Source organism: Trifolium pratense, linkage group LG7 (assembly GCF_020283565.1).
Source record: "Trifolium pratense cultivar HEN17-A07 linkage group LG7, ARS_RC_1.1, whole genome shotgun sequence".
Classification (NCBI taxonomy): Eukaryota; Viridiplantae; Streptophyta; class Magnoliopsida; order Fabales; family Fabaceae; genus Trifolium; species Trifolium pratense.
In genome coordinates this window covers 33,767,587-33,781,896 of record NC_060065.1, presented here as the reverse complement: position 1 = coordinate 33,781,896, position 14,310 = coordinate 33,767,587, and the positions used below count along the sequence as shown (strand labels likewise).

At 33.0% G+C, this 14,310-nt stretch overlaps 2 protein-coding genes across 2 annotated transcripts; both read left to right on the top strand.

The window, feature by feature from the left end:
• Positions 1-747: 747 nt before the first annotated feature.
• On the top strand, positions 748-1,347 carry LOC123896304 (glycine-rich protein 5-like). The gene has a single exon (XM_045946714.1). It carries the CDS (start codon positions 748-750, stop codon positions 1,345-1,347), a length of 600 nt encoding a protein of 199 aa, XP_045802670.1.
• A 3,379-nt stretch (positions 1,348-4,726) lies between these two features.
• LOC123896303 (glycine-rich cell wall structural protein 1.0-like) lies at positions 4,727-5,977 on the top strand. Its single transcript, XM_045946713.1, has one exon. The coding sequence runs from the start codon at positions 4,727-4,729 to the stop codon at positions 5,975-5,977; it is 1,251 nt and encodes a 416-aa protein (XP_045802669.1).
• Positions 5,978-14,310: the final 8,333 nt, after the last annotated feature.

Here is a 14,310-nt window from a genome sequence, read left to right as displayed (position 1 = left end):
GATTTGTGTTTATTTTAAAAATATGATTCGAAAAAATATTTTTATATTACAATTTAAAATTATGTTTACAACGATGAATAAAAACTTAGAAATGAGATTTCTACTTGAAAGATACTCCATCAATGGGTTGTTTACAATCCTTGTAATTTTTGTTAGTCAACAAGTATTATTAAGAAACACTTACTCAAATTGTTAGTCAACAAACATTATTAAACACTTACTCAAATGCACAAGAAATGCAAACTGGCCGTTGTTACCTTTTTTTTTTTTTTGAATTACATTTTTCTTTAATTCTTAGTGTTCAGCTTAAAGACCGACTAATTCAAGGAACATCCATTCCACCGTCCATATATTTGCAGGTGCCCATTTAAAGTCAGAACTTCGCTTTATATTGACCGACTCAATACATGAAGTGGCACTAGGATAATTTGACGCTTTGAGTTGGAGTACACCTTGTACTCTCCTTAATAAACACGTGCTATATGAAAAAAAAAACTTTTGATAACTGATTTTATACAATAAATACTAGTATATCTTTATTTTTCAAGACCATACAAATTTCATGCACAACCTATATTCGTTCACATTTTGAGAGAACACTAACTACTAGTGGTTGAGCACAAATTACATGAGATAACTTCATATATACATACTTGCTTAAATATAGAAGCTCATGAACACTAGTAGTAGATATCTAAGTCTAAACAATTTTTGCAAATCATATATAGTGTTGTTCTACTCGTAGTCATGATTTCTAAATTGTTTTTACTTGCTTTTCTAGCTCCAATTACTTGTCTAGCTAGTAGTTTTAGAAAGTTTGGTGGAGTTGGTGAAGAAATGAAAGTTCTTCATCATTTGCATAGCTATGGTGGTGGTGCTGGTGGCAATATTGGTGGAGGATATGGTGGTGCAATTGGTGGTGGTTCAACTGGTGGTATTGTTGGAGGATACGGTGGAGGATTTGGTTTTGGTGGCGGGGTTGGAGGTGGAGGGAATGGATATGGTGGTGGAAGTGGCGGATCTAGCGGTGGTGGTAGTGGATATGGAGGTTTTGGTGGTGGAAATGGAGGATCTGGCAGTGGAGGTATAGGTGGTGGATATGGTGGCGAGAATGGAGGATCTAGTGGGGGTGCAATAGGCGGTGGTGGTAGTGGAAATGGTGGATCTAGTGGTGGAGCAGGTGGTGGTTATGGTGGTGGAAATGGAGGATATGGTAGTGGAGGTGGTAGCGGTATGGGAAATGGAGGATATGGCGGTGTACACGTTGGTGGTGGAATGGGTGGTGGTTTTGGTGGCGGTGTTGGCGGCGGTGTAGGCGGAAATGTTTTCAATCAAATACAACCATGATTTTACCATTTGCCATCATGTGCACACTTTTTGTGTCTAAAGCTTAGTGTTTTGTGATGATTTCAATTTGATCTTAATTATGTAAGGTTAATATTACTAGCTTGTATTAGTTGAGAAATAAAAAAAAAAATATCAGTCTTAGCTTATTGGTTGAATCGAATAATATATAAATGCTTTATTTTGTGGTCAAGACTATCTTATAATCATTATCATAATTATCGACAATGTCTAATTTTCTTTTGATGTATAACAGCAACAAATATGAGCAAAAGTTAGCCTAAATAGAGTGTCACGTCACGTACCAAAACAACAACAAATTTAGCCGCTAATGATATATTATGGAGTATATTAGCAGTCTTGTCTTGTGTGTATAAATATATTAATAATCCAATATATGTCTTGTGATGAATAGAGCTATGCTGATATAGCTTATAATTAAATATTGATCAGAGGAAGTGAGAGTGGTTGAAATTTACCAAATAATGCATATGTTAAAAATTGAGTACATGGAATATTTCAATCATAGAAGAGAGCAATATTGTGTGTTTATTTCTGTGATGAGAAAGTTAAGTTCAATATTTATTAAAGTTATTTTTTGACAAATAAATATTTATTAAAGTTATTTATATTTGTTTGAAAAAAAATAAATAATTATATTTGAATATATTTACGTAAAAATAAATTGAACAATAAAATTCAAGAAACATTTGCGCTTGAAATCAAAAGCTACAATTATTTTTTGAACAAAAATATTATGTATCATTACAATTAGTTCCAAGTTAGAATCAATGTCAATTTTCTCCGCTTTTTAAAAAAGAAATCTCCTATTCAAGAAATTAAGATAGGCAAGAAAATCATATAATAGTCATAGATGATAGATCACACCATCCTGACTATTTTTAAATAATTTTTATTTTAAAATTTCTTGGTATGCTATCTTCAAATATAATCATTTTTTTTTCCGAATGACAAATATATTAATAATCCAGTCTATGCACAAGATGAATAAAGACCGAATTTCTTCAATACAACCATCTATTTCTTTCTATACATATATTTGAGAAAATTATAACTAATATAACAAGTACCATACATGGTACCACTATACCACACCCTAACCTATGATGCATAGGTACAGGTACAATACATATAGTCGGTACGGGTATGACTACAAAATAAGATAAATTTTAAAAAATGAAGGTACGAATAGCCCTTTATATTTCAAAATAGCAGTTTTGACCCTCTATGTTTACTCCCTTTTGTAAAAGGTCAATTTTGACCAAGTCAATGCTGATGTGGCAAGTCACTTAAGTGACTCACCTGCCACATCAACTTTTTTTTTTCAAATTTTTTGCAAGTGCATCATACTCCTGCCTGCACCAGATTAAGAGTACCCATTTTTCAGAGTTTATAAGATAAATGGGTACTCTTAAAATTTTGAAATAAATTTTAAGAGTACCCATTTTTCAGAGATCTTAACCTTATGAATTAATTACGATCTATTAATTAACTTAATATAATGAAGATTGTTCTTGATTTTTTTTGTTTTTGACAACACGATTGTTCTTGATTTGATGAATCACTTTTGAGATTATATATAAATGTGATGACCTTCATTATTGTTCTAGCTTCTAACTTATTTATAACGTGACAATATTTGAAGCACCCAACAATCCTTAAAAATGAAAGATATTAAGGAAAGCATCGTATGATCTTTCAATTCTTTAACTTCAACCATTCTTTCACTTTTGATTATAAAAATGATTGACTTTTTACTCCCATACTCCACCATATATATATTGATATTAAAAAATAGTCGATAATGATGACCTCGTGAGTTTAATTCAATGGGTAGAAATATTAAATTATATGTCAGGGTTCGAAGTTCGAACTCCGAACATCCAATTATTCACCTTAAGAATGAAATTTTTATTCACTAAACAACTCGACAAAAAAGAAGAAGATTATTATCAACAATGATACAAATAATTATTCTACAACCATATCATTAATTTGTCTACCGTAAAATAGAAAGAAAAAAATTCATAAAAAATTATAACTACTTGAATTTTCTCCATTTTACATACAATATCCCAATTATCTGAACTATATTATGAAAATTTTATTTTAAAGAAAATGGTTTAACTATACATTTGGTCGCTTACGTTTATTTTAGGTTTCAATTTGGTCCCTTACATTTAAAAAGTATCAATTTGGTCCCTTACATTTATTTTAGGTTTCAATTTAGTCCTTTCCGTCAATTTTGTCACATGTGACAGCCAATTTGCATATGTGGACTGACACGTGGCACTTGGACACGCTGACACGTGTACTGTTCAAACGGTGTTAGTGACAAAACTAACGGAAATGACTAACTTGAAACCTAAAATAAACGTAAGGGACCAAATTAATACTTTTTAAACGTAAGGGACCAAATTAAAACCTAAAATAAACGTAAAGGGTCAAATGTATAGTAAAACCTAAAGAAAAGTGATGAAAATTTGGGAGTGCCTAAGTGTGGATATGTTTGTATTTTGGTAAGCGTACACTTCAATTGTCTAAACTCTAAAACAACTATCAAATCGAACAAACACTGCCAAAAAGGAACAAATATATATCGGTACACTTCAAGTGTCTAAAATTCAATACTATTAATTGGTCACATCACATGGTATCCACATTGTTGCTCTTGCATTATTTTTTCTAAAGTGGGAACACCTTTTGTTATTGTTCATAGACACCATGACTATTATCATCATAATAATTAAGTTTTATGCATGTCTATAAATTCTAATAAAAGTGTTCAATTTAACAATATCGACATTTAATTATTAAATTTACTAATAACAAAGTGTAAATACTTAATATGAGAAAAGTCAGAAAACCCGTTAATTCCTTTTTGTAATTACACATTGAATAATGGTTCAAAAGCCAATCGATATATATGGAATATATTTTGAATACTTCATCTCTAGCTAGCTCCTTCCATATATTTTGATATTTTTAGGATATGATCGATATACTTAGTTAACCACTCCATTACAAATAAACTACTAATAACTATGCAATTATTGCTGTCTAGCTGGAGGTTCATTAGATTAAAACACAACATTACAACAAATAATATGAACCTACCATTTTTTAATATTTTCTGTCGGCCATGGTTGACCAATAAGCAAGAAATTGATTGAAACTTAGTACAATTGGATGTTCAAATTCTATAGCACACATGACACATTTCTAAGTTGTCTTTAAGATTCAATAATGAGCATGTAGATTATTTTAGTGTATTTAGTTCTCTATATAAAGAGACCTATATAAAGAGACCATTACAACCAAAGAACATCAAGCAAATATTAGTAAGTTGTTTAAAATCGATATGGGTGCTACTAATGCAAAGTATTTGCACTTGGCTTTACTTGTGTTGTGCACTCTTTATACTTTGATGAGTGGTATTTGCAATGGGAGGAACATAGATGGTAGTAGTTTTGCTGATCCTAGCCGTTGGAGGTTCGGTGAAGATAATAATGATGATTATTGTTTATATAGTAGTTGGAGGGGATGTGGGAGTTTCTCTGGAAAAGGTGATAGCAATTCTAACAGTGACAAAGGTAATATTGCAGTTTCTAGTCCAAGTAAAGTGATCGATGCTGTTGGAGGTGGAGGAGCAGGTGGTGGTGGGGGTGGTGGCATTGGTGTGGGGTCAAGACATGGCAAAGGTTATGGTGTAGGTGAAGGAAACAATGGAGTTGGTGCAATGGGTGGTGGAGGAGGGGGAGGGGGGGGAGGAGGAGGAGAAGGTGGTGGCATTGGTGGCAATGGTGATGGTTACGGTCATGGTAGTGGTTTTGGTGCTGGGGTAGGGTTTGGTAGTGTTGGAGGTGGTGGTGGTGGAGGAGGAGGTGGTGGTGGTTTTGGTAGTGGAGGGGAGGGTCGAGGTAGTGGTTTTGGTGTGGGTCAGGGTAATGAAGGACATAATGGCGGGGGAGGAGTAGGGAGTGGAGGTGGGACTAGAAATGGAGTAGGGGGAGGTCGGGGGAGTGGTTTTGGAGCCGGTGGAGGAATGGGTGGGATGGGAGGAGGAGGAGGAGGTGGTGGCGGTGGTGAAGCTAATATAGAAGGAGGAGAAGGACAAGGTCATGGTAGTGGTTTTGGCGGGGGTGCAGGTTCAGGGACAATTGGCATGGGAGGGGGAGGAGGAGGTGGTGGGGGTGAGGGTGAAGGGGGTGGCAATAGAGGTCAAGGTTATGGTAGTGGTTTTGGTGCTGGTGTAGGTATGGGTGGTATTGGAGGAGGAAATGGTGGTGGAGGTGGAGGAGGGGGTGGAGAAGGTAGCAATGGAGGCAATGGTCATGGCTATGGAAGCGGTTTTGGTGGAGGTACAAGTGGCATGACGGGAGGAGGAGGAGGAGGAGGTGGTGGTGGTGGAGGTAGCAGTAGAGGAGGTTATGGCCATGGCAGTGGATTTGGTTTTGGCATGGGTACAAGTGGAGATGGTACCAACAAAGGCGAGGGGAACAATCGTGGTGGTAACAATGGTATGGGAATTGGATTTGGCATGGGCATGGGTTTTGGAATAGGAAGTAATGGAGTAGATGTCACCGGTCATGATGATGCCGACAATCCTTAAATTATTATGTGTGCTCTAAATTTGTCAATAATTTAAAAAATTGAACTTAAAAAGTTGTTGGAAGAAAGTATTGAATATGAAGTGTATGTGTATTGTGTTGCAAGTTATCAGTTATCACTCTACTTATCTTATTCAAGGAGTTCCAATAAATAATTTTTACATTTGCTTCCTTAACACGTGTTCTTACTACACATGGTAATATTCTTCTTTCTATAATATCGGATACAATATTGTTCATCACAAAATGGCTACAATGATAACCACTCTACAAAATGGCTACAACTACAAATTTCTATCAAATTAAATATGAACATTATTACTTGTGTCCGCCAGAATGTTAAAAATGAAAGTAATCTAATACCAAAACTGAACTGCAAAATCACATTAAAAAAAAAAACAAATGTTTGCTAGAGTCTTCATGCATGTGGCACAAGGTACACATGGAGAACATATTGAGCCCTCAAAACCAAAAGAGATTTGGAATTTGGAATTGGAGGGTAGATCAGATGAATTCCGTGTGAATTTGGGTTGTTGGTGAAATTAGCATAATGATATCATTTTTGCAATCTTCAATTTTTAGTTTAACGATAACAATTAATGTATATTTTTATAAAATTAATATTATTATATAATGAATTATGCATTGATATTACAATATTTATAATAATAATAATAATAATAATAATAATAGTAATAATAATAATAACAACAACAAAATCAACGACAATAAGCATTGTAAAAATTTGACTAGGAATAGTCAATAGATAGATCAATTCTCTTTTCTTTATTAGTTAAAACAAATTAATTTATATACAAGCACATGTAAAAAAAATAAAAAATCTAAATGACACCAATGAATATGTAAGAAGCAATCATAATTGAATCAAAGAATGTGTATCGAGCTCGGTCAATCATGGCTTATTAGCCATTATTCCGACAATCATTTATGGCAACTTGGCAAGTACACACTTTTGTGGTTGTGGATTTATTAATTTGATGGTTGAATCAAGAATGTTTGTGGCTGGTAATTTATTAGATGTGTGAACCATAAACAAAGATTAGTATGTTGTATGTCCATAAAGAGTTTGCTGCTCTCAAAGTTTGGTTAGTGATTTTGATATTAATTTTGCTCTTCAGGGTTTGCTCTTCTTAAATTTTTTTTTTTTTTTATATTAATTTTGATAAGTTAGTCTAAACTGAACTTAGTTTTTTATTTATTTATTTATTTATTTTATATTTCTCGCGTAAGTGGACTGAAAAATTAAACCACTCATATTAATCGTCTTTAGACCAAATATTGAGTTAAAATAAAAAGCATTTGATGTGTGAATTAACAAGAAGAGAATAGGTTAGGGGAAAATGTGACTGGGTGGTACTAGTTGACTTTTTTTTAATTAATTATGTAATTTTTAATCAAATTCAACTCTTGTTGTTGAAACATTTTCATCTCATACTCGTTTTGGATACGTTAGTTTATATTACGACGCCGTTTTTGTGCACCATGATATGAGATCAAAATTCAAAGGTTTTTCCTCGCTCGTGGTTGATATGTTTTCCATTATAAAACAATATAAACTTGCTTGTTTCAGCAACCAGCATGGTTTACTTGTACTATTTTTTATAATATAAGCCAATATGTCGAATATATTAAATAAAGACTTAAATATGAAAATGGTTCCTGTAATTATGCCTTACTTTGATTTAGCCCATGCAAAAAAAAAGTTTGCATTGAGTCCTTGTAAATTCTCAAAACTTTTAAAAAGGTCCCTGAGTTGAATTTTTTGCTAACATGTCAAATTTATGATGATTTGGGAGATGTTGAGTAGACTTTTTTGCTGATGTGGATATTTTTTTTGGCTTAACTACACATGTGGTCCTTTACGTTTATTTTAGGTTTCAATTTAGTCCCTTATGTTTAAAAAGTATCAATTTGATCCCTTACGTTTATTTTAGGTTTCAAGTTAGTCATTTCCGTCAATTTTGTCACATGTGGCAGTCAATTTGCATATGTGGACAGACACGTGACACTTGTACACGCTGACACGTGTACTGTTCAAACGGTGTTAATGAAAAAACTAACGGAAAGGACTAACTTGAAACCTAAAATAAACATAAGGGACAAATTGATACTTTTTAAACGTAAGAGACCAATTTGAAACCTAAAATAAACGTAAGGGACCAAATGTGTAGTTAAACTTTTTTTTTGGGTACAAACTCATAAACGTGGATATTTTAATTAACATTTTCATTTAACTTTTCACATTAAAAGTAATTTTTTATTTTTCGTAAAAACAAAATTAATAAAAGAAATAGAAGTTAAAGGAATGGAGGAATGGAAAACGCAGACAATGTTATCCATTTTCACTATATTTCTTCTTCATCTATCCTCTCTCTCTCGGTGCCTCCATAATTGTCCTCCTCGTGGTACCTGAGTATCATCTTTTACCTATGGAACTGAAGAAGCTTGATTCAGTATTTTTGGAGTTTTTTTTTCCTATGTATTTTGGATCGAAGTGATTTTGTAGGAGGAAAATGTTTTTTGGAATTTGAATTATGAAATTTGTTGCGGTGTTATGTAGTAGGAACTTGAAGAAGAAGATGAAGAAAACAAACCGTTTTGTTTTTTCCCTTTCAATTTTATTAGCAGATTTAAATTCTAATATTTAACTAATTTTGTTTTTATGAAAAATAAAAAATTAATTTCAATGTGAAAAGTTAAATGAAAATGTTAATTAAAATATCCACGTCACCATAAAAGTCTAGTCAGCATCTGTCAAATCATCATAAATTTGATATGTCAACAAAAAATTCAATCCAGGGACCTTTTTAAAAGTTTTGAGAATTTGCAGGAACTAATTTTTTTTTGTTGCAGAAACTAAAATCAAAACAAGACATAATTGTAGGGACATTTTCATTTTTAAGCCTTAAATAAATCTCATGAACATTGTGACATTTTGTTATGCTATGCCTTTTTTTGCTCTAAGTTGTCAAATCATATTTTAATACAAATTAATGAAATTAATAAAGGGTATATTTAGACAAACCGTAATAAATACATTTGAAAATTTGTAAATTTTTTATACTTGTGAACTATTATTTTTTCTTCATAAAATAGTCTTATAATGATGGAATAGTAATTTTTTTACTGCGTAGGTTCCTTCAACTTGATATAATTTTATTTGAGATGCGTCCCATACATATGAATATTTTTTATTTTAAGCGGTCTAATAGTTTTTTTTAGGAAAATTAATAGTCTAATAGTTAAAATTCATTAAGATGCCTTTCTATCAGGATTCATACATTATCAATTAACACTTGGTCCGTTCATTTTTAAGTATCTTTTTAAAATAGTAACATCAAATTAGTGAAGTGTATTTTTGCACATTTTTCTCATGTTATATCCTAATTTTAATTAACCAATAAATTTTTAGTTTTTGACAAACATTTTTTCTTCTAATAAATTTAATATGTTATGTACCAAAAAATTTTAAAAAAATAAATAAATTTTAGTTTTCCAAATATATAACATTAATTAGTTTTATTGAAAAAAATAAAAATAATTGACAAAAAATATAATTGACAAATCATATCCTTAAAAAAATAACAAAATGACAGTTAAATAAAAATGTTAAATCTACGGTAAACAAAACAGCAATTAGAAGAACGATTACCATAAATATTTACTTAATCTGGCCCATATAGTTAAAGCCGACGAAAAAAAGCGGTGAAAACGCCAACACAATTTGTTTACAAAAGCATCAATTTAATGGCTAAATGTGATCCTTTCTACACTGCTATGGCTTCCACCACAAAGGGATAGTTCAATTCAGCTATGGCCGGAGAAGTAACATTAAAAACGACTCTAGCTAGAATTGTCACAAATTAAAAAATATACAACGACTCCACCATTGTTCAATAAACAAAATAATGATAGCAACACACAATCTGACACATATTTTTTACTATAACGTCTTTTTGACGGATTATAAGTCATAAACCTAATGTCTTAAGATTTTGAGTAAAAGTAGTGTTGAATATTGCCTTGAAATAATGTAAAAATCAGAAAATCATGTTTTGGTAGTCTCTGCCTGCTCACGCCCAGGCGTGGGAGTTGGCGCCCAGGCGTGAAAAACTGGGCTGAACTCAGGTTGCTCACGCCCATGCGTGGGAGGCTGCGCCCAGGCGTAGTGTCTGCGGGCCTATATATATGTTATGCGTTTTCTGACTTTTTTAAGTGGATTTTAGGGTTTCAAAGGCTAACAAAAAGGCTAGGGTTGAGAGATTTCATCTTGGGAAGACTCTAGGGTTAGGGAAACATTCTATCACCTTGGGAAACACTTTCATATTGAATTTCTTGGTCACGGGAAGAAATTCGAGCTTAGGGTAGATTTAAGAAAAACTCTAAATCTTGTAACTCTTGTGGTGAATTTCATTGTAATCAAGGAACAAGTTTGATAGTGGATCGGAGAGCTGCTCTCTCCCCCAGAGTAGGTCACATTAACTGAACTGGGTAAACAATTCTCTTGTGTTCTTTTCTTTTATCGCTTTATCTTTTGATTTGTGATTTTTATTGCCGATCTCATTATTTGATTGCTTAATCGTTATTTGCTCCACACATCAATTATTTTATTGGTGTGATTCAATCCGAATTCACAACAATTGGCGCCCACCGTGGGGCAAAGGATCAAACGATTTAAGTATCATGGGTTCTAAGTGGGACATTGAGAAGTTCACCGGGAGTAACGACTTTGGGTTGTGGAAGGTGAAGGTGAGGGCAATATTAACACAACAGAAGTGTTCAGAAGCATTGTTAGGAATTGCGAACATGCCTAATACTTTCTCAGCAGCAGAGAAGAACGAGATGAATGATAAGGCATTGAGTGCCATTATCTTGTGCCTCGCGGATAATGTGTTGAGAGAAGTAGCAAAGGAGAGGACTGCTGCAGGGATGTGGTCGAAGCTTGATGCATTGTATATGACCAAGTCCTTGGCACATAAGCAGTGTCTGAAAGAACGGTTGTTCTTCTATCGTATGTCGGAGAACAAGTCCGTGGTTGAGCAGCTTTCGGAGTTCAATAAGATTATTGACGATTTGGCGAACATTGATGTGAACTTGGAGGACGAGGACAAAGCTTTCCACCTATTGTGTGCTTTACCTAAGTCATTTGAAAACCTCAAGGATGCATTGCTCTATGGAAAAGAAGGTACTATCACCTTGGATGAAGTCCAATCGGCTTTGAGAACCAAGGAGATGACTAAGATGAGAGACTTGAGGATTGATGACAGCGGAGAAGGGCTGAATGTGACGAGAGGAAGAAGCGAGAACAAAAGTAAGGGGAAGGGAAAGAAGCATAGGTCCAAGTCTAGGTCAAAGGGTGATGGTGGTGGCAAGTTAAAGTGCTATCATTGTCATGAACCAGGTCACTTCAAGAAGGACTGCCCTGAGAGAAGGGGTGGTGGTAGTTCGTCAGCTCAAATTGTCGTTAGTGAAGAGGAAGGTTATGAGAGTGCAGGAGCATTCACTACAAGATAAATGACATTTTGCAGCGACAAAATTCCTTGGCAAAACTCTAAAGTTGCTGGTAATAATACTTTCGCCAACAAAAAAATAGTCGCTGCATATCGTTGCTATAAGTGCCGTTGCAAAAAGTTTTGCAACAACATTCAGCGTCGCTGCTATTGTTTATGTTTTCACAACAACTATTATTGCTGCTATTGTAACAAGTATATTGATGTCTTATGTGACATTTCTTAACGATTAAAGTCGCTGCGATAAAGTATTAATTACCAACAACAAAATTGCTGTCATATGGTCTTAACAATCAAAATTGATATGAAAATAATTTGTGTTTTATATTAAAAGTCATAAGGTAGAAATTACCACTTTCATTATCAAAAAAAAAAAAAAAAGAAATTACCACTTTCATCTTAAATCGTAAATGATAATTAAATAATCTTCATAGCATATAAATTATATATAATTTTAAATTTTATTTTGTTAACTTTGATAACATTTTTTTATGAGATTCATTCACCTTTAGTAATAACATTCTTCAAACTTCATATACAATGTCATCTCTTTCTTCCTAATGAACCTTAATTTATGTTTATACAATGTCATCTTTTTCTCTCAAACCTTTTACCTCTTCGATGGGTTTGAATTTTCTTTTGTGGCATCATTCATCAGTGAAATAACACAGAAAAAAAAATTAAATAAGATGACATGATAACATACAAAAAAAGAAGATTGAGAAAATTTTGAATCGTGAGGATGAATCTAGTTAAAGATTTACCGGAGAGAATTTATTCCACCTCTGACCTCTTATAGAAATGATATATTTTGTTTCTTGGTTCTTCTATCATGTCACATAATTTTAAAAGTGAAATAATATTGTTTATATAGAATGACACGATTTGTTTTTTCTTTGTGAAAGTGAGTTTATGTTAATAAACTATTTAATGATATAGACCATTGGATAAAAAATTATTAACGGTTGAGAATAGATGACACAATTCACACGGATCACTACCAAGGAACAGCGATTTTTTTGGTTGAAGGAATGATCATATATGTGCGGTTACTCAGTTATATTATTCAGTTATCTTACACTAGAGGCACGTGCTATATTATTCAGTTAGTTTTTTTTTTAAAAAAAAAAAATGTTGAATGCTGATCATCCACTATGTCTTGAACGTGGGATTCTAATATAATAATATCTTTTTTATTTTTTATTAAAAAGAAATTGCATCAATCTCTTCCTATTTTTCTTTTCTTTTTTGGAAAATTAGAGGAGGCCCATGGATCATATTCATATTTTAATATATAATAATAAATTAATTTTTTGTACCAAAGTATTTAATTTTTTTTTATAAAAGTTCTTTCTGTGATTATTTTTAAAAAAAGTAATTCACATTTTAAAATATTATTATTAATTTATGGTATTTTTTTAAAAAAAATAAATTTATATATATTAGACTATGGCACTATCCTCTCACTCCATAAAAATTTACAAAAAAAAAATTATCTTTTCTCAACAGCTAGGTTTATTGTTGCCAAAAATATATAATTCCCAACGACAAGTTAAGTTGTTGTTGAAAAGTTGGGTTATTCCCATCGACTTTAAGTTGTTATTTGGATAAGTTCTTTTTACCAACGATATTAAAATTGTTGAGAATATTTTTTTCTAATTGCAACGACTTAAAAATATTGTTGCTACATATATATTTTTACCAGCAAATTTATTGTTGTTAGTAAAAAGTCGCTGTAAAATGTCTTAATTCTTGTAGTGATTGACAGTTACAAGTTGGGAACCTGAGAAGAGCTGGGTCATGGACTCGGGGTGCTCATATCACATTTGTCCAAGAAAGGAGTACTTTGAAACTTTGGAGCTTAAAGAAGGTGGAGTCGTCCGTCTAGGTAACAATAAAGCGTGCAAGGTTCAAGGTATGGGTACTATTCGTCTTAAAATGTATGACGATCGTGATTTCTTTTTGAAGAATGTGAGGTATATTCCTGAACTTAAAAGAAATTTAATTTCCATAAGCATGTTTGATAATCTAGGGTATTGTACTAGGATTGAACGTGGGGTAATGAGAATTTCTAATGGTGCATTAGTAATTGCTAAGGGGTCTAAAATGAATGGTCTTTACATTTTAGAAGGTTCAACTGTTATTTCTAATGCATTAGTAACTAGTGTTGAAAATGCAGACATAACTAAACTATGGCATTTGAGGTTAGGTCATGTTAGTGAAAGGGGTTTAGTTGAACTAGCTAAACAAGGTTTACTAGGGAAAGAAAAATTGAACAAACTAGACTTTTGTGATAATTGTACTCTAGGAAAACAACATAAGGTTAAGTTTGGGGTGGGAGTGCATAAGTCTACTAGGCCATTCGAGTATGTTCACTCGGATCTTTGGGGTCCAGCATCTGTGTCTACTCATGGGGGAGGTTCATATTTTCTTTCAATAATTGATGATTACTCTAGGAGGGTATGGGTTTACATAATAAAGAATAAAAGTGACACTTTTGAAAAATTCAAAGAATGGCATACCTTAATAGAAAATCAAACAGGAAGTAAACTAAAACTTTTAAGGACTGACAATGGCCTGGAGTTTGTTTCAGAGCAGTTTAATGAGTTTTGCAGGAAACTAGGTATAAAGAGGCATAAGACCGTTGCATACACACCGCAGCAGAATGGACTAGCTGAAAGGATGAACAGGACCTTGCTGGAGCGCGTGAGATGTATGCTGTTGGGAGCTGGATTACCCAAGAGTTTCTCGGGAGAGGCAGTTAACACTGCTGCATATTTGATCAACAGATGTCCATCAACAGG